Below are 24,829 nucleotides of genomic sequence, written 5' to 3'. Positions count from 1 at the left end.
CACAATTGGTTCTCGGTTGGGTTTTTTGTCTAACTGCTCATAATCTCTGAAAAGTTTATGACCAAGGACTTAACACAGATGGCAGGAATCCCAGTGAATGAGATACATGTACACTACACAATCTTCCTGGCCCCTTCCTGTACTTACCTCCATCTGTTACAGTGGCTCTGTGGCCCAACACACACACAAATAATTCCTAAGGCAACCTGTCTGACCACGCAGGTTTGTCATCTTTCTGAAATATAACTGCACAATACAGAATTAACAGGGCCAGTCTTAGCCATTATCACTCCTACTGTTAACTGACATACAGAGAAGCAACAGTGAAACATAGAGGTTCGATGAGGTCAGATCTTCAAGTAAGATTTCTTGAGCACCTGAGAACCATGCCAATTTTCTCTGGATGAAAAAAAAAAGTGACGCATTTGATCTTAGTAGTGTGATTTGTGGTTCACATCAAGAAATGTGGAAGAAACACAATGTCCCAGATGCACAATTATCTGTGGCAATCACAAGGCTAAATCTTGTTCCCTTGCTTGTAAACCTTTTTGGAATGGATATTTATAAATAGAACGTAGTAGAAAGACGATTGTTCCCACATGATACTGGGAAAGAGCTGAAGATCAAGAGAATCCCCCACATCAGCTGAATCAGCTTTTTCAGGCCGTAAATATCTATTTTGGGAAAGAGACTGCTTTCCTTCCTACCCTCACAGACGCATGCCCCAGTCACAAGCAGGATGTGGGAGTTCTGTTTTTCTCCTACATTCTGAAAAAAAGAAAAAAAAGAGACTGCAGGGCTCTAGGAAGGAAAGAGAGGCAAACATGCTGCCATGCAGAACTAGTGCTCTGCAATGTCTCTCTTGGATAACCTCTCTGAGCTGCGGAGGTTGCAGGGACAGCAGGCAATGCAAAGTCTAGGTGCCAACCATGGGAGAACAGAGTGGCAACAGCCAGCAATGGGCGTCTGCCATCCTCACAAGATATTTCCTGCCAGTGTCATGATCAGTGCTGGGGAGCTGTCTGCCAGACTTGCTTCATCAGGCAGCAGCCCCTGGTTTACTGACACCTTGCTATGATTTTTCCACTGCAGGATTTGCCAGAGACAGTGTTGAAGTAGAGGCAGGCACCACACTCAGCACAAAAGAGCAGCAGACAGCTTGCTCCCTGCCTACGTCCATGCTGTGCTGTTTATTATGTGTCCCATCCTCATCTCTCCTCCAACCACCAAGTCCTACTCTCAGAATCCTGCTCTCATCACAGTGAGCATCACCAAACAGATTTTCCCTTTTACGCTTGCTCTTTGTATTTCCTCTCTGCACCAGCTCTTGTTCACAGCCTCCCACTCCACCTCCTGCAAACATTTTCCCCTCCCACCATCAGCACCATTCCTGCAGGAGGTGGATGCTGCTGGCTTGGCTAGGCAGTACTCACTTTCCTCCTACTCCCAAAAACTGGGGAAGAGTGGCAACAGGGCCCTTTGCCTCCTGCCAATCAGTCCTTTAGTGCTTACAGCACAGTGGGAAAAATTGGGCAAAAATGCAGATTTCCAGCCCTCTCCCTTCACAGAGTCGCTCCCTTTGATGTAATTGTCAGTGAAGAAGAGAGGCCTCTCAGAAGTAATTAGGGGCCACATTCATTAGCTACTGACACAGCAAGGGGTGAAGCTCAAAGCTGCACTCATGGCCATCCCAGGCTTTGGTGACCTGGCTAAATTCTGGTGAGATAGAAAGCCCCTTTTTATTGCAAGAGCACGGGGTGCACATCTCTCCATCTGTCAGGCTCTGCTTGACTACATGTGGGCTGCCTGGAGTTTTGTCTCAGCCTCTTTATGTGTAACAGTACTGGATACATATTGTTACCTAATTTATTATTTTCCTTGGATTTGTATAATTATACATCACTAGAAATACAGATCTCTATTACCAGTAATTATCAAGAATGGACATGTGTTATGTCTATGGACCTAGAATGAGAAATGAAAGGGTACAGGTGCAGAGTGATGATAACGAGATTTGAGAGTTCAGGCTCAGAATGACATTGGTGGCCTCAGGGCCATAAACAGCTCATCAGTGCACAGTAACTGACCTTCAAAAGACTGCAGCCTCTGAAGCTGGGTAAAACCAGTCTTAGAGATAAACAGAACACAGACTGAGAGCTCAGTGCATGAAAGGCACACCACAGGTAGTAAGATCAATTGTGTGGGGATCTGTGAACCAATGAAGGAGCAAAGTGTACAGAAAAATAGAAAGCATATAAAAGTGATGCCAAGTGGACCCTGGAGTTTGTACCTTCACCATCCTCAGGATGCAGCTGTCCCACTGTGCCCTTCCCTCAGGGATGAAGCCACAAACCTAAGGATCAAGCAGAGCAGAGAAAGGGTGATCATAACACAAGGGAGACTACTAAAACCTTTCCATGTATTAGTTTTAACTGCTTTTAACTTAGTTTAACTTACTGGTGAGGTACCAGTAAGGCTGCTGGTAAATTCTCATCTTTGCATACAAGGCAGCATCAGACACACTAGCAGTCCCAAGGGTCACTGAAAAGGGAAGAGAAGCAAAAGTCTTGCACACTGTTACATGCTGGGTCCTTATCACAAAGCTGTTCTGGATGTCATCTTGTGTTGTATTTATAGACAGAGTACATAATGATTTTAACAAAAAGGCACAGATATAGAAAAAAGGCCTGCTTCACAGTGAAAACAGGGAGACTGAGGAGATGAGGATCTCACCACCATCACATCCTACAGGCAAATGAAGCAAAGCAGCAGTCAGGAGAATTGTCCTGCAACCAGGGACCTGCTGGCTGACCTCCTGTGCTAACAGGTTTCCCTGGCTGGGGCAATCAGAAGAAACCTGTCTCACCAGCAGAGCTTTAATCTTTCACCCTGAAAACAGAGGAAGGCAATGCAAAACTTCTTTTCTTTGCCCCTTTATCTTATCTGACATGCCGACACTCTGTTACTCAGTCACTAGATGTTTGGCAACTTGACCAAAAGCACTTTTTTCATCATTATTTATTCTATCTTATCTCCAGTAACTGAGGCAGTCAGCTACAAAATTGGTGGAAGGCATCATCAGCCTGCCTCTGTTCACTGAAATGGAAGTGCCTCACTGAGGAGACAAAAACACAGCTAAAACCTCTAGCTGATCACTTTCTTCCTAGTTACATGAAAAATAACTATTCAAAAACATTTTTCCCCTTGAAGATGTCTACTACAGCTAGGCAGAAGGAGCTGTGGCCAAACCCCTGTGTACTAGTCCACATGTCAAAGTCATCACTCATGGAGGACTCAGTCTGTAACCAGAAACAAAGTCAAAACCTGTAACACAGAGCATACACTGACACTTAGGGCCTTGTGTGGCACTGATGGCAGCCAGCATTTTTAAGGACAAACCGGTGCAGGTTGGGTGAGAGTTTGACAGTGTCAGTTGTTAGTCTCAGCAGATAAGAATGAGAAAGTGGTTGTGTTTGTGATTCTAGTATAAGCAACCTGAAAATAATGGATTTGAGGTAATTATTTTAAGAGCCTGATGTAACTCTATCCCTTATTTCTTACCTACAGGATTGCTATGTTTTGTCACAGAGAAGCTATTTGCCTGCTAAATGATGCAGCTCAGAGATAATCAGACTGCCTGGTGTGTTGAAACAGCAAACTTCAAAGTGAAGGAGATAACTGTTTAAACAGTGTAGCATGCTTGGCCACAGATCAAAGTTTCTCATGACTTAATATTTATGAAACATCTAAGACTGTACTAAAGCTTTAGCAACATATATTTGGAGACTATATGAAAAATAAGTCTAATGTGTCTTTGGCTCCTCAAACAGTAGAGGAGAAGAGATACATGTGGTATAGCTCCACAGTGGGAATGAGCTCACCCTGTGGCACTGTGCAGCAAGGGCAATGCTGTCGCACATAACCCATGAGCACTGGTCAGCAGAGCCTGAATAACTCAGCAGCTTTCAAACAGCTTGATCTTGCATATATTTTTCTTCATGAAATAGACTTTCTTGGTCACAGAACAAAAAATTTTCTAAAAGTTACAGATTTGTGAAATACAACGGTAAGGTTCAAGACACAAAGGGTATGTTTACACTGGCAAGTTGCAGGAAAGATCAGTCTCCTAGAATTAGCAAAGCAGAGGGAGGTGCTTGGCCTACTTCTGCTCATGACCACCAGGACATGGTCTCGTGTGAACCCACTTGGGTCAGGAAATAGGGTATTCTGATTGAGCAGGCTGCAGAGAAGAGACAAGGGTGTAAATCCCAGCCTCTGTTGCTAAGTGGGCAGCAGACTTGTTGCAGAACTTCCAGTGTCCACAGCTAGTGGATGTGCCCTTCCATACCCCCTGCCCTTCCCAAGGAGCAAATACAGTTTGCTCACAGGAGAAACACCAACTTTCAGTTGCTCCCTCTAATCTGAGATGAGCAAGACCAACACTCCAGGTTTAGAGCATGTTTCACCAAATCATTACAAAGCAGGAAAAAAAAAAAAAAGGGAAAAAAAACCACAAGTTTTTCAAGACAGTCAGATTCTTTTCTTTTAGCTGTTGTATGAACTCCCATACAGATGGGAGAGTGACACGTGGCAAGGTAGCACAAAATCTGGATGTTTTTGATATTGATGGTGAAGACAGCACTTCAGAACAGGTTTCTGTTTCTCCAGCCCAGATGCATTTCTGATGACCTTGCAGAAGAAACAGTGGATTTTAGCACTACTGCTCCCTTCCTACTCCTGCCCAGTGCTGGCACAGATTGACATGCCACCAAGGCTCTGTTCAAGTGTCTATAACTTATTCTCACAAACAAACCCTGGCAAAGGGATAGAAGGACACATTCCAGGCACATCCTGTGGTCTCTGCAACCATTTGCTTGATATCAATGCTTTTATCTATGTTCAGTGTCATCATATTTCTGTACATGAATGTATCTCTAGAAAAGATGTGTCTGCAAGCCCATGCACACATACGTACATCTTTGTTTCATGCTTTGTGATGCCAGGAGTATTTAAAAGCCATTATTATAACCAAATCAAATATCTCTATAGAAGACAGCGGTTAAGATGCTTGCAATGCACAGTGTGGATTATCCTATGAGAAAATGCTTTGTTAGTTAATATCTGTTTTCCAGTCTCAAGGTAAATTTAAGATAAGCCTGATGTTTGCTTTGCAGCTAGCATGCTGACTTCGCATGCTTCTTCCACCCCCATGCCCTCTTGCTTGATTCTAAACTAGGAGATAAAACTCTGGGTAGACTCCATTGCACAGCTTTTTTCTTTTCAGCAGTACTGAAAAAGAGAAGCAGCATTTACATTTCATTAGCGCTTAGGACAAAGTTTTCAGGCTGGCTTCAACTTCTGTTTTTGCAGTGTCATCTGTTTGAGCTCCTTTGCCTTCAGGCTTTCTGTACCATGCTGCAGACTGGCCTGAATACCTGCATCTATCACATTCACTTGAATTAGATGTGCCATTACCGATATATACTGTGGCATGTATAATTAATGAACGAATTTGCCTTTTCTTGAGCAAGGACAGCTGAAGCCACAGCTAGTCCAGGGAAGTAATAAAACTACATCATCAGAAATTTCCTTTTCAAGGAGTCTGCATATGACATTTCTGTGCAGCACAAGCTGCAGAGCTGTCAGCACAGCTGTACCAGTATAGCCACTCCTACAGAAGGGCTCTCAGTCCCCAGTTCTCACAGCAAGAACTCAAAACCACTGTGAATGGTCTGCACACCTGGGGTAGGAGCTCTTCTGAGTATGGGAGTCACAAACACATAGGAGAAATAACAGTTCCCACTGTAATAGATGGCAGTGGAAGCTGTCAGGTTTGCATGGCATCGCCTGTTGTAGCTTAGTTAAAAAAAAAAAAAAAAACCCACACAAAACCCACAGGCAATAGCATTGGTTTCCAGTAAAGCATCCTTTTGGAAATCAATTCACTTTCCCATTTCAACTGCATGCACACAATTGAGGCTTAGTTTAAGGCAAGACAGATCCAGAATAGAAGCTATCTGAACAGAAATTTTTGCTCTGGTATAAGACAGCACGTCACTTGAGAAAGTTCAACTAAATTCATTTTTATTCTATTTATTCATGAATGAAAGTCCATACAAGGATTTAGAGTAACAGCATATTTCCATATAGTTCTGTATTTTTTTTTTTTATGTAAGCAGCCCTATATCAGCTAAACATTACTGCAATAATGAAACATGTCTACACTAAAGAAACCTGTTTCCTCTCTATTACTGAACTGTTGATGTCTTATAGACTTCTTTCTTCAGATGAAAAACAGTCGGTTCTCTATTTTGTATGTTCTCTATAGTGATTCTGCTGTGCCTCCTAGCAGACTCCTACCTTCTGTATCTTATCATACTATACATTACCTGAGAAGAACAGTTTGATCTGGTAAATAATTCCAGGGGTATGAATGTCTGAGCTCATGGTCACAGATATGTACAAGTCTAAGGAGGAGTTTAGCCATCATCTGGAGCATATTGGAGCAAACATTGCAAGCTCATTTATCTATACAATCCGATTTGTATAGAACATAGACAAGGAGAAGTATCAGCGAGTCTGGCCTACAACAAACATTGAAGTAGGTTCAGTGTTTACATTCTCACTACAGAAAGGGACTGCAGAACTTTCCTGTGTCCAGATTTAGATCTTCCAATGCTTATTATGGATATTATGCACCTAAGCTGCAAGATAGGTATGGTCATGTAGATATAGGCTTGGGTTAAAGTTGCATGAACAAGAACGCTCACTGTTTTAAATTTCTGTTTTCTTAATACAGCTCTTGATTTCATGCTATTACTGCACTGGCATTCACAACAGCACTTGTTCTCCTGTTGGAGACAGAGAGTAAAGTCTTGTTAAATATAGTCACCAAGTCAATAAAATATAATTGGAATATCATTTCTCCCTACACGTCTTTTCTAGTATGCAGAAATGTTGGCTGACAAGAAGTCTGACCACAAGACATTTTTTAGAGTGACGATGACTGGAACTTGAAGACACCACTGCTCAGTGAAGAATGAGGTGAATGGTAATTTAAGCCTCCTGTCAATGCAAATATCTCCATGCGCATTACAATGCCAAAATGAAAAATGGATACCCCTATGAAATGCAAAGTATACGGAATAAACATGAGATTTCTGCATCATAGTCAGCTGTTGACCAAGGTAATAATTCTGTATGGAGGGAGCTTCTGTGGGTTCCAAATATTCATTATACAGAGAACAAAGTAGGTGCTTTGAATAAAAAAAAAAAAAGTTAAGAAATAATCTGAAGACATTATGAGAGACCTTCTGGAAGGTAGGAAGGATGCTGTGGATGTGTTCAGTGACTTATTCTGACTGCGATCTGAAGTATTGGAGACACCATTCTCTTTAAAGAAATATATAATACAGGGTATCACTGGCTTTTAAACTCTGTCAAGATTTTCTGCAAATGACTGTAGGAGACTGGGAATCTCCCTGGATTGTGCTGGAAATGTTGCCTATGGCTGAAGCACAGAAAAGCAAGATATACATACTGCTGATTGTTCACAGGGGCCCTGATGGTGAAGATGGTTTACACTGGCCCGTAGTCCATGTCCTCCGGGAGCACAACCTTCCACTCCAAATGAGTCAGTGCTCGAAGAGATTGCATTGCCAACAGCAGCAGTGCGGCAAAGTCCTATCACTAGCCAAGGAACAGACCTTTAAAAGCCATACTTAAGATAGGATGGTTACTATTTATGATCTCAGTTCAGTGAAGTCTTTGCTTCCTGCTACCTTGTCTTACTGTTCTCCTCCCAGCTGTCTTTCACTTCCAGATGTAGATATACAAGAGAAGTTAAAGTAATGCCTTCGTTATTTAACATCAGAGGTAGTGTTGTGGCAACAAAAGTTGAACCTTTCCAACAACAGTACATTCCATTTTGTTGCTGTGCAACAGATGGTAGAAGACATGCAGTCTGACAAAATGGCATCTGACATGGAAGGACTTCGAAGATCCTCTATTGACTAGCAAAGACAAGCATATACTTCTACAGCCTTCATGACTGGAAGAGATTATCTCTGTCACATAGAAAGTCATTCAGCTTTATGAATTTTGTAGACTTTCATTTATTTAATCAAGTTAGATGCAGAGCATAATTCTGGGGGGTGATAGAGAAAAGGAAAGAAAAGAGTATAATCTCAAATTACATTGTAAAGCAAACAAATTGAAATATCACTGAGTTACATTCCAAAGCTGGAAGATACTTTAGCCAGAAAATATCAGGAACAGATTAGTAATCAAGTGCTATAGTGCTCTCTCTGATAGAAGCCTCTCAGAAGAATGAAAATTTTCAACTGGATGCCATCACATACACAGCAAAAGATGTTCATGCATAGATTACACAACCTAAGTATTTTTCAATTACATGTTATTCTCACTAGAAATCTATGTGAATCCATAAAGTATTCAATTTCAAAAGATAAGTAAGGTTGCTAAGTGATATTAGCACTTAAATCAAGGAAATGAATAATCAACACCTCACATCTGGCACTGCCCACGTATTAAATGCAATATTCTTATGAAACAAAGAAAGTCATATTTCAGTCCCTACAACACTCATAGACAGGGATTGTTGTCCATTTGACTATTTCATTACCTAAGTATTTCCCCTCATAGAAATAAAAAGTATGTAGTTACTATTTTTACCCCCCCAACTGATAGACTTTTAATATACCAATTCTGTTTCTCAAAAGCTAATATTATGCAAGTGATTGAGTGTTAGATACAAACAGTACAATATCTCTGGTCTTGCCTTTGAGGCTGATCACTATAGATATCACATTTGTGTAATGTTTTGTGATTTATTATCCTTCAAGCTCAAACTCCCAAGAACTATGTTACTGCCATATGAAAACATCTTATTTGAAGGAATTTTCACATCATCCTAGGTATTTACTCTTCCTCCCCTGCCTTATTTTTATTGTTTTCAGATGAATTCAGATATCATCATTAAAAAAAAATCTCAGGAGGAGAGTGGTCCCAGGATCAGGAAACAGAAGTGGAGCGCTTTGATACTTGCTCATCTCACTGAAGCTCAGAATTTTAGAGTTCCTAAGCAGTTTGAAAAGACAATATTTCTTGAATGAAAATGAATCCTTGCTTAAATATTTTGTGGAAGCACAGCCAGTGCATTTCCAGGAAGAAAAGTTGCTTTAAATAACCATTCCATGCAGCCTATTGAGAGCCATGAGTACTAGTATCAGAACTGAAGCAGGTTACAGTATTTGATGTCTGTGTTTAAGAGGAAAACAAATAAGCAAGCAATGCATATAATGAACCATTCTTTGTCACTCTGAGTGGTGTAGCTAACATTAACTACACTTATTTGGTAGTTAGTGAGCCTAAGCACATTTCACAGGTGCAGGAGGGCATCTCTTTCTTGTCTTTTACAGAGGCCAAAGGACAGTGTAATGAAGAAATCTCTAGTTACTTCAGGCCAGACAGTCAAAGACTGCAAGTCACAGGATCTCAACGTAATTATTGCAGCTGTAAAGGAGGTGTATTCACAGTGCATGTAAGTGTGAAATAGCAGGAAAATACATCATATCCCAAGTTCAGAAGATTGATATCAGTCAATGTCAATATTTTATATGACTTTCAGATGCAATAATGCCTTCTCTTTCCTTTCCCTAAACATAAAACCTGTTAGACCCTTTGTAATTTTCTGCCATTGATCCTTTCAGGAATCCAATGTAGAAAATGCATTTCACATCTCCTGGAGAAACTTTGAGACTACTTCCCAAGAGGACAGAAATACTTTAAAAAGAGAGTTAAATTCGTGTCTCCTGTCTGCTTAAGTTCCACTTCATAATATAGATTTGTTAAGGCACAGAAAAGGGTAGGTGTCCCAGTACACAAAATTATAGTTCTTCTGTCAAAGAAAAAAAGGTTCTGATGACATCTGCTGGTCCCATGGGGACTAGGCAAACACCTCCCATCCCCTACCATAGGTCTGATTCTTACATGTAAAAAAACACAAGTCAAGTAAACTACTGAGAATAAAAATATTCCTTCTCTGTGAGTTATAGAATAACAGGAAGTTAAGGTAGGAATAACCTTTAGAGACATTAACTCAATCCCTAGAACAAACAGGATTCATGCTACTGCTGATGGTTGTTTGTTTTAACAAATAAAGAAAAATGATTTTACTTCTCTGCACACTCTATTCTCTCACTTTGTTTTCACAATCCCTATAAAGCTTTTCACAGTAATGTCTGATTTACAAGCAGTTACCATTTTGTGTATTCAAGAATAATTAGACCACATTTAAACATGAAGTTGAAAATATAAAGGAGATACTTTAGTTACAAAATCTTACAGCTTTACTGCTTCACGTATCTGGTAGTACTAGGCATAGAAACACACCCGGCCTACCCCAAATGTGATGCAGGAATACATACATTTTGAAGATGTTTTTACTACAGCAGTCACCACAGTCTCTAGGAAAATGGTCAAGATAGGCTCCACAGGTATGGAGCCATCAGGGTACTCACATCCCACCGATTTCAATATACTGCACATTTAGTGGGGGAAAGCAACAGCCACCTTGATGAGTCATCTAGTTGACAAATTACATTTAGCAGATTGTATGAAGAACTGTTTCATAACTGTTAGAGCATATTAGTTTATGCATTATGAGTAATTTTACTGTGACTCTTCAGAATAAATACAGAACCTTGAAAACCACCACTGTGTTTCTACAACACTGCTCCTGGTGCACTGACATTTGTTTACATCGAGAAACATGGTCAGATCACATCTAGCAAATTTAACAAGCTTACCTTAGTTCTTCTAAGAAAACTAAAAAAACTCCAAATCTAGGCTAAACATCTGACTGACCTCTACCAGCTCCATCAAGACAAAAGAAAATTTTGTGTGCTTACCCCCAGGAAACAAAACCAGCAAATAGTTGAGGACAGAATTTCACAGTGAATGCTTTTACTTAGCTTCTAGCATAAAAGAGCCTTGAATAAGGTAAGAAACACAGATCTAAAATCTCTTATTAAGACACTGATAGGTATACATTTAATTAAACAAGCAGCTTCCTTTCTGGAGCCTGATCTCTTAGGACTGTGATCACACATATTACGACACCATAATGCAATAGTTAAGTACGGCAGTAACAACAGGCACTGCAGCTAGCAAATGAGTACAAACTCAAACACAACAACCATAGACACAGAAACAAAGGAAGAAAATCTACTTACCTTTGGAAGGCCCCAGGCAGGCAAAGGCCTTCAGCAAGAGATGCCCTCACCTCCACTGCCAACCCTTAAATGAGGTCTGTGAAGGTGTGGATCCTGACTCCACCCCTTCTGGTCAGTCAGCTACATTGCCTGCACCTGAGCTCCTCTGGGTTGGCCCTGCCTTCCCACCAGGTGCTCGATTATTGTTTTGAGCCATAACAGCATTTTTGCTACACCCATCATATGGGCATTTGAGGTTCAGCTGTTGTCAAGTTATGGACCACTGCTGAAATGGAGAATGGCATGTGAAAAATGACACTGCCTAAGCAGGCACAGATGCTGTATCAAAGAGCTAGTAATTGAAAGGACCCAATAGTGAGCACATGGGAGTTAAGCCCAAAATAAAGCATAAAATAGGATGACTAACTTTTTCCCTGTAACCAACAGTTTCCTAAACCAGACTGAGAACAGTAATATAATAAAGCAGCCACTGAAGAAGAGGAATTGCCTGCACCACAAGAAGTATTGCAAAAGGATGAAAGGAACTTGTAGGACTTGTAAAAGAGATCACCTGCATATTTAGAACAAGCAGGTGAGACTTTTTATGCAAAATCAGTGTCCAGGTAGCCAGGACAGGTGGGGTTTTTGCCAAATGCATTTGTGAGATCCTAGACTACTTAGCATTGCTGGGTTATACAGAGCTGTATATGCATCCAAGAAACTTGTCAGTTAGAGGAGATGGTCTTCAGCTCCACTGCTGACATCTCAGTTGCCAGCTGCCCTTTCTCAGTGCTATGGCAGTGTTGTGCTGGACAAAACTCCTGGTAGAAATGCAACTGAGTGACAGTGTATTGCTATTGTTTGTTCTGGTCTCAGGGATGGTTATGTCATAAAACCCAAAAAAGTGGAATTGCAGAAAAGTACAATTTTGCCAGTGCAATATGCTGGCAATGCTCTTGCAGAAAATCACTCTTCAAATATGTATAGTTTGGCTGCTACCCATAAGTTGAGTGCTGTTTTACTGCTCAAAAACTCTGTTGAATCCAAGGGATGACTGACAATATAAATAGTACTTTGTGGGAGGAATATGCTACTCCCAGTTGTGTGTGAAAGATACTCTCAGCAAGGTGTTACACAGCTTGAAAAGCTAGCAATGGCTTCATGAGTAACTAGTGAACAATGCAGCTCTCTCAGAGCTCTGTGCAGAGCAAACACTTCTCATAGCAGTCTCCTTTTTCTTCCATTTAAAATAAGATTTATGTCTTTTATGTACATTGAAGTGAAAAGATTTGAAAACTTTATGATCTCTTCATCACAACCACATCATCTATAGACAAGACTTCAGCTTTTGAATATCAGATATCAGTACTGCTATTCTCCAGTCTTAATTCAAGCAAGGCTTTCAGTGTTGACTGTGAATGCCAGGATCCTGGAATAAGGACTAGGAAGGCTTGGTTGCTATTATCATTGCTGATAACTATGCTAATTTTGCTAAGAACAAAAGCTGAGTGTGGTTTTGTGCATATCAGTTTTTTCCTTGTCTTGTCTTTTGCCACGCTAAGACTTATCACCACACTGTGGAAACACAGCCCTTTTTTGGCCATGTCAGATGTAAATTTCTTCCATGCAGAGGGAAGAAATTTGAGTCTTAAACACAACTGAATTAACCACAAATAAATACAGACTACAGAGGCGAAAAAAACATCAGTGCATCAGAGAACTGAAGTAGTAAAGTCACTGTGGCATTCACAGTGGAGATCTTGATGCTAAAGCAATGGGCCGAATGACGTTAACTCATTACTCATTCATGTGTTTTCTAAAAGATTGTCTGTACTTCACACATAGTAGTAGAATTGTTTTTATAAATAAAGCTATTTTACAAGAACTTTATCATGTGAATAATGTTTACCACCAACACACAACTCCTTTTTGCACTGAATCCTGCGTGCTCAGTTCCTTTACTGTCTTTCCAAAATATAATCCTTTTATCTGGCTAAGCTCCCACTTAAACTGCAAGCAGTGGTGGCTTTTTTGTTTGTTTTTCATTCATTTGTTTCAATTCAATGGACAAAAGGAAACAAATTCTGTTATGTCGAGTTTTACAGCCAGAATTTATTTTCTACAATCCAAATCAGAATGAAATGTTCTATTTCATTTAGGAGTGTTTTTTAAGAGTAACTTAGTAGCATGAGGAATTCTGTGCTTACATTTTATTGTGAATTAAGCCACTGAACAAAACAGGGAAGAGTTTAGATCATGTCTACACTACAGCAGTTAGTTACTGAGTAGAGTACCTGTGCCTTGCCCAATTAACTTGCTCAAGCTCCAAGAGCAACTTGTCAAATCTGTGCAGACAAGATCAGATTGGAAGTTCAAAGAGCACTCTGTACTCTTGTATCTCATAGCTCTGGAGAATTTATGCAGGAACACAGTGATAATACAAGGGGGAGTGGTTTTAAGTTCAAGGTGGGAAGGTTTAGATTGGATGTCAGGGGGAAGTTCTTCACAGAGAAAGCAGTGAGGTGCTAAAACAGGCTGCCCAGAGAGGCAGTGGATGCTTCATCTCTGGAGGTGTTCAAGGCCAGGTTGGATGGGGCCCTGGGCAATCTGGTCTAATGCCAGATCTGGAGGTTGGTGGCCCTGCCTATGGCAGGGGAGTTGGAACATGATGGTCCTTGGAGTCCCTTGCAACCCAAGCCATTCTACAATTCTCTGATTCTATGAATACTAGATTCTCCCATTTGGTCATTTATAAGAGGAAAATCACTTTGTGCTTACCACTCAGTTAATTTTGGCAGACTCATAAATACTTTACTGAATAGCTGGTATGCTCTTGAAAAAGGAAGCAAAGCCCTGGCCTCTCCTCTAAAGGAAATGGCCACATTGGAAGGCTAGGGAGCTGCAACACCCCCTCAATGCTCTGCTCCCTCCCTTTCTTTTGTTTGGCTCAGCCCCAGTGAATACTGATGTATCCTTTTATGAAATGGCACATTTTGAACAGGGTTGGATACTGCTTCTGCTGCTGAGTAGCTTAGGTCCTGTCTATAAAATAATTCTCACAGGCAGTCCAATTCTCATTGGACATTTGGGGCCAAATCCCATTGGGCTGCTGACAGAGAGTTTACTGCTCACTTGCTTCCCATGAAAGATATAACGTATTTACCGGAATACAACCCTCCCTCTTTATGCCATTTATGGGAAACACGTCACTCAGAGTTTATCAAGCAGTTAATTTATAACAGGCAAAACCAGAAGGTCACTCTTTGGAAGAGCAAATATTTGTAGAAAATCTCCTATACGGGACAGTCACCTTCACATGGTTTTTAAATATAGTTGATTAAGTAACAGAGAAACTACCTAATAGGTAAGTCGAGGTTTACCTGAATGAATAGGATTGTAAAGAGGAGGATTATTTTATTACATATGTTAATATTATTAAGTATGTTATATACAGATAATATTTCTCATATATTCTCTAAATAGGATGATTCAAACGGTTTTAGATCTTGATCAGCATTATAATCTATTGGATGTTTCTCTTACTCCTTCTCTTACTATAACATCTTCAAAAGAAAAAAAGAACTGAAAAAGTAACTTTTCTCTATCATGTTTTTATTAACTAAATTTCTACTCCTTTTGTAAAGGAAGCTCTCAAAACTAGCAATAATTCACTAATAACTCTAATTCACTTTAGGAATGTAAAAATGTAAGCTTATAACGTGCAAAAATATCACATTATTGTTACCCAAACTGTTTTTTCCTAGTCCTAGAGGACATATTGTATTTCTAACTGTTACTGAATGACAAAGCTGATGCAATATTTATGGTACATTATTGCAATCTCAGTACTGCAATGACTGTTTAGTGAAATGTTGAGGTTCTTACTCCTGTGATGTGTGTAACATGGGCATTTACATGCATGAGGAAGCAGGATTCTTTCCTTTAGTGCTGAATGGTTGTGGACATGCCTATACACAAGGGCTGGGTTTGCCTGTCTTCTCAGTCTGAAATCCATTTGTGCTGGGACAGCAGAGCAACCTGGATGGCAACTCATGGCTTTCCCTATTTGGTTTCCCCATCTCCCTGGGAAGACTTGGTGGCCTTTCTGAGCCAAGTATCAAGCAGTCCTTTCAGAACAAGATACAGCAGTGGTGTACAGCAGTGTCAGGTGTTGCACAGAAATTGCACTGTGCACAGAAGAAAATCATGAATCAGGAGAAAATCACAGAATAGGTTGGATTGGAAGGGACCTGAAAGCCTTCCCATTTCCAGCCCCCCACCATGGGCTGGTTGCACCCATCCAACCTGGCCCTCAATGCTTCCAGGGATGGGTGGCATCCACAGCTTCACTGGACAGCCTGTGCCAGTGCCTCACTGCCCTCTGTGATGGAATACTACCAGAAGATATGTTTTCCAGTCATTGTGTCAGATCTTGCAGCATCCAGGGTTACCCTTTTGGTGAAGGATTGTTTCCCTGAGGAAGCTTCACATGCTTTCAGGTCCAGAGAGGTCCTTTTTGTTGCCATAGCATTGAGGCAGGAGAAGTACCTTATGCCTTTGTAACCTCCCACAGAAGAAGGTGACTACACAATGAATAGAAGTGCTTGGCAATTTAAGAGCTCTTAACAGCTTTGCATTATGATAGGTCAGGGAGAGTAAGTGTCCCAAATCTGAAGAAGCAGCTGGTGCACCTTTTGCCAAGGCAGGAGATGAACTCAAGGTAAACCCTTTCCTACATAAAGCTGAGAGCTGGGTTTTCATTTGACTTTTGGAGAAAAGATTAAACACAGATTAAACAAGCATGAAAGCATTCATGATCCGCATCTCACTGAAGATAAAGCAAGAGTTAATAGGAAAGAAAAAGGAAGAAAAAATATTCACAGCCACAGTAAGCTCCATATTTTAGTGTTCCCTGACTGCCATGCACTCAAGAGAAGGCACAAAATTCAGAGATCTCACTGCCTCCCCATTAAGTCATTACAGCCCATCTGTGTCACATCAAGTACAGAACATGACCTATTATCTCCAAGAAAAATAGCATACCACCTGGCTGCCAAAAACACCCTGTGACGTGGCACCCAAATGTCCCTGTACTCACATCAGCGTACCTTTCTGGGATTAACTCCCACAGCCTGAATCAGGCAACTGTGAAATTCAGTTGAACTCTGAATAAATGGCAATCAAATAAAACCAGCTTTCCCATATGCTAAATCACAAATTGTACAATGACTATTATAGAGCTTTAAACAGCCATAGTTAATAGTTGCCATGTGTTTTCTAGACTGTTGAATTGCTTTAATGATGGGCCCTACAATCAATATTTTCCTCTCGGGTTGGACTTTAGGAAAAATTTCTTCACAGAAAGAGAGCCAAGATATTGGTACAGGCTGCTCAGTGAGGTGGTAGAGTCACTGTCCCTGGAGGTGATCAAGAAAAGGGTAAATGTTGCACTGAGGGGTTCATGGGTTGGTATTTGGACTAGATGACCTTGGAGGTCTTTCCAACCTTGTTAATTCTATGATTCTATGTCTTTTATCTATTATCATGCCACTGTAACACATGGATTCTGTGCAGGCTTAGTGGTCTTATACACTCTGTTCAGTCTGCAATGGGAAAATTCACCTCCATTCAAGACTTTTTCCATAAAGAGTAATTCAATGCCACTTTATGGGAGCTAAATTTGCATATCACTTTAATGGAAAGATGAATGATGAGTGTATTTGCATTTCATGCTTGAAAAGCATATTTGCATGTTTGATACTAAAGTTTGCCTGAAGCTTTTCTGGAAAATATGTCCAGATCTCTCCAAACATTTTGTTTGGTTATGAGAGAACCTCTGTTAAATTTGCTCAGAATTACAACATCTATAAATTTGTAACCATTGAACAACTGTTTCACCCTCATGCTATTTGACACTGAAACATGGTACTTTCAGGCAGGAGGCAGCACTGACAAACCTGCTCCGGTATTTGCTGGACAATGAAGCATAAAACAACAGGGAATCCTATGTCAAGTGATCAGGAGATTGATCTGAATGGAACAATAAACAACCTGTATCGGAAGAGAAGTGAATTGAAATTATGAAATGCAATTATTCCTCATAATGACATTGCATTTCCAGTGCTGAGCTTCATAATCCTTCTAGGGCTTTGTGACTATAAGCAGTAACACGAAATTTCATGCTGACCTACTAGAAATAACTGTACATACTGGGCTGTCAGCAGTACGTTAGCAGCTATGGCACCTTCCTCTACCTGACATTGAGGTTTAGGCTTCAGCCTTGTTCTCTTGGTGAGATAGAGGTTGGCCTTCCTGATACAGCCACATACTGGGAGGTTATCACCAGGGAGTTGAACACTGTAGCCACATTACTTTGAGTGCTGCCCTGTGTATTGCACAAAAAACCTAGAATGTCTTAATAATATTTATTTGGGCTTTCACAGAATTTTGACGTTTCTGATGCTTTTGGCAGTGGAGTGCCAATCATATTCACTGGCAAAAATTTCTTGCATAATTTGTTCCTGCTTCCCCACGGCCACATCAATACACTCCAAAGTTACGGAAGTACTTAACCTATTGCTTGTATACAAAGCTACAAGTGATTTAGTGATGCTGTGTAAAGGAACTAGATAGAAGCTTTTTAATTCTTGTTAAGAGTGTATCTGAAGTCTAGCTCTCCATGATGTATCAAGGAAGAGCTGACCAGCAAGAGTTATGATTACAGATACCACTAAAATCTATACTCTCATTTTTAGCCCAAATGAACGAACGAACGAACAAACCAAAGGACACAAGAAAGTAAAAAAGTACTCAACCCACATTTTTTTTAGGATAATAATCTTTCAATAGTAGTGTCCCTCAAATAATGTATTTGACAAAGAGCTGCTTGTGCTGCAGTATCATCAGGATCTTTGTTTTATTTCATACATGTGAAAGACAGCTCATCTTGACTATTATTACTGCTTAGTTCCCTACTGAACAATGGATACCTATTTCAAGACCATTTTTTGTACATGGTTAGATGAATGACTGGGTAAAAGTACCATATGCTCAGATTCTGTCTCACCTTAGATCAGCTTTGTGCAATTTATATGTCAGTGGAGTTAATCCTGATTTACTCTGATGAGTTTGGCTTAATATCTTCTCTCTTTTAAAGATATATATATTTTTGCCTGATTTTAGTTTTCTACATTACTAGACAAATATATCCTTCTAAAATTTCTCCTGGAAAACCAAGGCATAAGTTAAAGGGCAGAAGTCTGATTTTTAGAGTTTGCAAAAGTGAGCAGTGTGGGATTCCAGAATGCTCCAAGTAATTTAAAAAATGTTTAAAATTTACATAAGTATTTTTCTGATTGGTTCTTCGAATTCATCACTTCTGGAACAAAACCTAGTGGCTGTAACACGATTTAAGTGTCTGTTTTAATATAACAACATCTAACTATTAAGGGCATGTTTTCTGGATTGGCTTTTATCAGATCAGATGGTTTTTATGTTTCTCAGATGTTTTTTGTTTTGGATTGGTTTTTGTTGTTGTTGTTTTGTTTGTTTGTTTGTTTTTGGTTTTCTTTTTCCTAAGGAGTTGAATCTTGTTGATGTAGCATGCCACTGATATAAAACACCTGAGGTAACAAATGAATGAGCAATGGAATGGTAACTCTCAGGTCACTACCAATAGATGGATCTCATAAGAATGGCAACCATGATTAAGACCCATACATAAAAGGAGATTACAAGTCACTTGTCAGTGGTAATGAAGAACAGGAAGTTACAGGTCTCATCTTCTCAGTAGATCACCCTTAGTCTTTGTCAGAACCATTCAGGGAAAATGCCATTTCTGACATTTGTTGCCTGGAGAGCTTGTACTCCCAGATGACATCAGTTTCTAAAGGAATTAGAAATTACAAGGGAAAATCAGTGAAATACTTCCAAATTGAACTGCCAATAGCAGATCATAGCATTCTGTCTGAATTCTTTTACTAAATTTAGAAATTTCTCTCTTCCACTGGTCTAAATTTGATCCTTCAGATAGGAACATATTAGGTTTACAGTATATGCACAGAATATTTAGAAATATCACCTTACTACATCCATGACCTTTGTGTTGTGAATCAAATAAACTAAAAAATCACTAAGTTGCTCTCTTTTTTCCCCGTTCTTTTTTACTAGGGGGAAGAAAGAAAAAGGAGAAAAAAAAAAGAAAAAAGCTCATTATTGGATACCAACATGAAAATTGGAATTTATCTACTTCTTTTATGTGAAATCTGTTTTGAAATTAGCAAGGCCGACATCAAACCTAAATCTCCAAAGAAGGACAAGAGGCTGAATTTCTCAGGAAAAAATAAAAACCTCAGTATTTCTGAAGAATGGAATCAACATAAAAATGACTCTGAGACTTTGCAAGAGGAAAGTTTTGAAGAGCTTACTCTTCACAATTTCACTGAAAAGACAGCAAATTTTGGATTTAATCTCTACCGAAAAATTGCAATGAAACTTGATAACAATATAATTATCTCTCCCCTTTCTGTATCAACCCTCATGGCTACATATTTGCTGGCAGCTGAAGGGGAAACACACAGACAAATAGCAAAAGCTCTAAACCTTCATCCTTTGGAGCACAGAGATCGCCATTATTTACCAGCACTGTTTAAGCAACTGAAAGATAACATCTCAATGAATGAAGAACTTCTCTTTGTGCAAGGTATTCTTTCTTTTATCCAAAAGGACTTTGTAGTCAGGGAAGATTTCCTCAACTTATCTAAGCAGTACTTTGATATGGAATTCCTGCGTGTAAACTTTCAAAACATCACACAAGCAAAGTTTGTTATAAATCAAAACATTAAACAAAGGACCAAAGGACAAATATCAGAGCTTTTTGAAGAAGTTGACAGACATTCTAAACTGCTACTTTTGGACTACATTTTTTTTAAAGGTAACTATTGTTTTCACAAAAGGCCCTGTATCAATTCCATGAACAATCCTTCTTCGTGATTAAGTTTTAATTTTTTACTCGCCACTGAAATGAAATCCTAATCATAACAGCTTGTTAAATACAAGGTACTGGGCATAAAAAACAATTGTCTGACTTTCCATAGTGCACAAGTTAATGAGAACAGAAATTGCTTCTCTATTCCAGTCAAGAACCTTTTTCCCTGAGAGAAACCAGAGACAAAGGGCTCCCTGATGGTGACAGAGGCCCACATTTGACTGCAAACAGCTGTATGAATGCCAGAGGTACCAGTTTAGGTAAAAGCAATGCTGAAGAGTTAGACAGCAAAAGAGAAGAGAGGAATGCTGATCAGAGAACCCATGCTTAAGCCTGCTGCAGTCCAAGGCACTCAGGAAAGTGGAAACCCCACTAAAATAAACATGTATGAGAACAAATTAAATTACCTTGCAGCCATAAATCTATTTATTCTCTTAGATTCAAAAGATTGCACTTTATCCAATGCTGAGTTTACTTTCCCTTGCAGAAAACCAGAGAAAAGAAATAAATGGCTGTGATACAGTTTGAGTGAGAGTGCAGAAATCAGAATCAATTGCTTAAAAGAGGTCACATTCCAAAGCACCTTCTTAGACAATGCACTGCTGAATTCCCATTGAAGAGATCGTATAATTACTTAAAAACAGGATGTTGAACAGCTGGTAGAAATTTTCAGAAAAGATGTCATGTTAATAAAAGACAGATGCTCAGATGGCATTCTGAACTTGCTGGTTCTGAACACAGATGGGTTCTGAATTTGACTGGCAATTAAACCATCATAGAATAATATTTCCCTCCTTTCCCTACAACTGAAGCAGTTTATTTGGTGCATTTTCCTGCTGTAAAAATTTTTAAGAACATTCACTAAGTATACTGCAGTTATCATCCAGTTGTCCCAGACACAAATGACACCCACTTTAACTTGCTGCAGAAAGGATTCTACGTTTTTTTAAAAGGCTTCTGAAAATTTTGTTGAACCAGTCTGAATAATTATTTCATTTTTCTTTCTCCAGGAAAGTGGCTATATCCATTTAATTCAAAATTCACAGAAATTGAAACTTTCCACATAAACAAATACAGAAGTGTGCAAGTACCAATGATGTTCAAGTCAGATAAAGTAAATTCAATGTATGATGAGAATTTAAGGTGCAATGTGATAAAACTACCCTACAAAGGCAAAGCCTACATGCTAATTGTCATCCCAGAAAAGGGGGAAGATTATGTTTCACTTGAAGACCATTTGACAATGGAGCTTGTGGAATCCTGGCTTGCAAACATGAAGAGCAGGTACTGCTTTGACACACATCAGCCCTTGTGTTTTTTATTTCCACTGTAGCAAAACAAAAAAGCAGAACAATGATTATCTGTTCTGAAAAAGCTTCAGCTCTGAGGTGATAAGTCTATTGGTCATCTCAGTTAGAAACGCCTCTGAGGGCATTGCCAAATTTTGCCATATGCCTTCTCTCTTGAAATTCTGCACAGCCAGGCAATTTGCATCATAAATGTCTGTATTAATATTTATGAAATATATATAAATATGTGTATATTTATGGAACTTTACTTATCAATGAAAAGAGTAATGGATAAATTTGAGTATGAAAATGTAAAAACAAATTACTCCTATTAAATGTAACTCCTGAAGTGACAGGCCTCTCCAGTGGTCAATAACTGAAAGTGTCATCCCAGCATTAGGGCACTAGAAGTGCTCATGAAAGTGTATAAATACTGAGAAGAAAATGATTTCTAGCATCTTTGACATTCAACAAAGTAAAAAAGATATTCTGGCAGCCTAAATTCCAGCTGAGAATCTTTAACCTTTGCCTCTTGTTTTTACTGTTTGTGTAAAGCTTAATTCCACATCTTTCAGCAATAACTTACTATATATCTGAAGTTTTTTTTTTTTTCTTTTTTTGAACAGAAATATGGATATTTCATTTCCAAAGTTCAAATTAGAACAAAAATATAAAATGAAGAAATGGCTTTATGCTCTTGGAATTAAAAATCTCTTTGCACGTTCAGCAGATCTTAGTCATCTCACAGATCAAAAATACATAACAGTCTCCCAGGTAAGCCTACTAAAATTATTTGCTCTTTGGATTGTAGTAACAGAGGGTCCATGTACTATGTCATACAGACCCACTATTAGGAAAGAACCTCACCTGACAAGCATGTGGAATCTGCACATCCTATACAGCATGCATCCCTCTATAGAAGTATACAGCTTGTCATAGAGAAACAGAACCTGAAAGCATCATCACAACACAATTGTATTCCAACCCATACCAAACGGACTGCTTCATACACTGTAATTTATAAAGATCAATACTGTAAACAGGTAAGTTTAAGTCCCAAAAACTCTAAAACAACAAGTACAGTTTTTCAAAACTGTGCTGGCCATGTCTTAAAAAACAACTGCAACAACAACAAAGACTCACCTTTCTAAGAAAACCGATCACAGAAAAAATAAACATCTAATGAATAAAATTGCAGTGATGTTCAGTTTCAAATAAACTATTTAACATTTGTGAATTGCAATGGCAATTTGCAGCACTTTTCTCCTTTCCTTTTGATCTATAACTATTTCTTGTTGTTTTCAGCAGTTCACTTTGTGTTACCATGAAGTGATCTTGCTTGAAGAGTACTTGCTGATATTAGAAGCAATATATACATACTACAAAGTGCTAGTCAGACTAGCTATCTTCATTAATTAAGGATATTTAGCAGAGAGCTTGACACTAGCGAAGCCTTTCAACTACCTTGACATAAATCATTCCTAGAATTCCTGGACATCAATAATTCCTAGAGTCTGGGAGTCAGGAATGCACAAGTTGCCTAGGCAGGTCACCAATACAGACCCAAATAAAGGAGAAGTTCTCAGAGGTGCATGCAGGCTGAAAGAAAGAAAAGGGAAAAGAATCAGATCTTGCTGGGCTCTGTCTGCAGTCCTAAGACCAATCCAAGACCATAGTTCAGGGCTGTCCATATTTACTCTGCGCTAACAACTGCGAGAATTAGAAATACACAGGAGAAATACAAGACTGGTGCATTTGCCTAACCTCTCACAAAATCAACTGTGGATGACAATTCACAGCTAGCAATTAAGAATTTGCAAGAAATGAAATCACGCCTCCCACTTTTGTGAAAATTTTGTACAGTATCAAAGAGGAGCACCGTACAAATGCATCAGTTGTTTCACGCCACCAGCTTCAAGAAGAAGATCTAGAAGTGAAGCCTCAGGATTGTGGAAAAGTGTAACGATCTGAACCCTAATTATTGCAGTCACGATGGCCACACTGACTCCTGTTTCTGAAGAAGACAGCATTTGTAGTACCAGTAACACACAGTGCTAGATTGCAGACCTACTTGTTGTAACCCTCAGGAGAGGCCTATTTCAATTGAATCCCTGGCATTTTGAAATTTATTCTTCATGTTTCCATTTATTTCTGTCATCTATTTTATCTCTGCACTGCATTTCAGGTTGTCCAAAAGGCAGTCATTGAAGTGGATGAAAAAGGAACTGAGGCTGCAGCAGCTACTGGGTCTGAAATAATTGCATTCTCAGCACCTCCTGTCATTAAAGTGGACCGACCATTTCTTTTTATGATTTTTGAAGAAACTTTTAAAACTTTACTTTTCATTGGCAGGGTAGTTGATCCAACAGAAATGTGAATAAAAGTAATGGTTTTTATTGTGGCACGTAAGAGGCTTTATTTTTATTTTCTTTAAACTATTATTTACATTAGAATAAAAGGCAAAGTATGAAAATGTGAAAACCTGTTTTGTCTCTCCACCTAGAAGTAGGTCATCCTAGTAATATTTCAATGTCTATGTGACAAGATCAATGCATGAGGATATAAAATGACAAAAGTGTTTCTTGCAAAAGCTATCAGGCAAATTAGAAAGAAACAAACAAAACGTACAGAACTAAACTTTCAAAATTCAAAATTTTAATGACAAATCTGAATGAAAATCAAAGATTCATATGCCAAGTTATTCAGAAAGATCATTCCCAAGCACTGCAGCTTGATATTTCTTAGTACTATCTTCTGTTGTACTGAAGCGTAAGAGCCTTACATTGGTGTCAGCCATTTTTTGCCACTTACAACAACAGAAGCAGGAACAAGCCTGCTTCTTAAAAAGTATTTACAGCCCCTGTACAGAGATCTTTATTTCTATAGAAATTGTCTATCATGAAATCTGCGTTGTCCAGGAGACTGACTTCTTCCAAAACGTTTCAAATTACTTCATGATGTGCCTGCTTTATAATATTCTTTCTCCAAAAGACAAAGTAATTCTGAATATTATTCAGGTATTCATAACACTAATCTGGATCTCTCCTAAAAGCAGAATTTCTGTGTGTATTATCGTCTAGATATTAGAGAGAATGAGGACATGGCACTCTACACTTAAATGAAGACAGACTTTGGTAGGAAAAAACATACCTCCACAAAACTGGAATAAAACTGTTCACATAGCTTGGAAACACCTTTTGGATTTCACAGTCAAATATTTCTGAAAACCATTGCAAATCACCTTACTCAAGTAGTGCAGTGACTCCAACAGAGCATTTACAGAAAGAACAGCCAGATCATGAATATTTAGTACATTTTAA

The 24,829-nt window shown here is 39.1% G+C and overlaps 2 protein-coding genes across 3 annotated transcripts in view; both read left to right on the top strand.

The window, feature by feature from the left end:
* LOC122175549 (alpha-1-antitrypsin-like) overlaps positions 1 to 16,407 on the top strand; it is a 25,040-nt gene extending 8,633 nt beyond the window's left edge. Inside the window, exon 5 of the mRNA XM_042863295.1 lies at positions 16,376 to 16,407. Coding sequence (XP_042719229.1) covers positions 16,376 to 16,407 — 32 coding nt within the window. The remainder of the gene's footprint in view (positions 1 to 16,375) is intronic.
* SERPINA10 (serpin family A member 10) lies at positions 14,493 to 23,918 on the top strand. Of its 2 annotated transcripts, none has more exons than XM_042874756.1 (5): positions 14,493 to 14,598; positions 19,404 to 19,935; positions 21,231 to 21,504; positions 22,136 to 22,283; positions 23,695 to 23,918. In XM_042874756.1, the coding sequence occupies exons 2-5, from the start codon at positions 19,461 to 19,463 to the stop codon at positions 23,884 to 23,886; spliced, it is 1,089 nt and encodes a 362-aa protein (XP_042730690.1). In that variant the 5' UTR covers positions 14,493 to 14,598; positions 19,404 to 19,460; the 3' UTR covers positions 23,887 to 23,918. The 2 variants fall into 2 exon arrangements, with proteins under 2 accessions (XP_042730690.1, XP_042730614.1); XM_042874680.1 differs by having other exon boundaries at positions 19,404 to 20,166.
* Positions 23,919 to 24,829: the final 911 nt, after the last annotated feature.

Source organism: Lagopus leucura, unplaced genomic scaffold (genome assembly GCF_019238085.1).
Source record: "Lagopus leucura isolate 7727_CA_CO unplaced genomic scaffold, USGS_WTPT01 Super-Scaffold_1, whole genome shotgun sequence".
Lineage (NCBI taxonomy): Eukaryota > Metazoa > Chordata > Aves > Galliformes > Phasianidae > Lagopus > Lagopus leucura.
This window is presented reverse-complemented; position numbering and strand designations above follow the sequence as displayed.

Coding starts and splice junctions, on each gene's coding strand:
- SERPINA10 (XM_042874680.1), top strand. CDS start 19,461: ATGAAAATTGGAATTTATCTACTTCTTTTATGTGAAATCTGTTTTGAA. Junction 21,505..22,135: donor CTTGCAAACATGAAGAGCAG/GTACTGCTTTGA, acceptor TTTTTTGAACAG/AAATATGGATATTTCATTTC. Junction 22,284..23,694: donor AATACATAACAGTCTCCCAG/GTAAGCCTACTA, acceptor ACTGCATTTCAG/GTTGTCCAAAAGGCAGTCAT.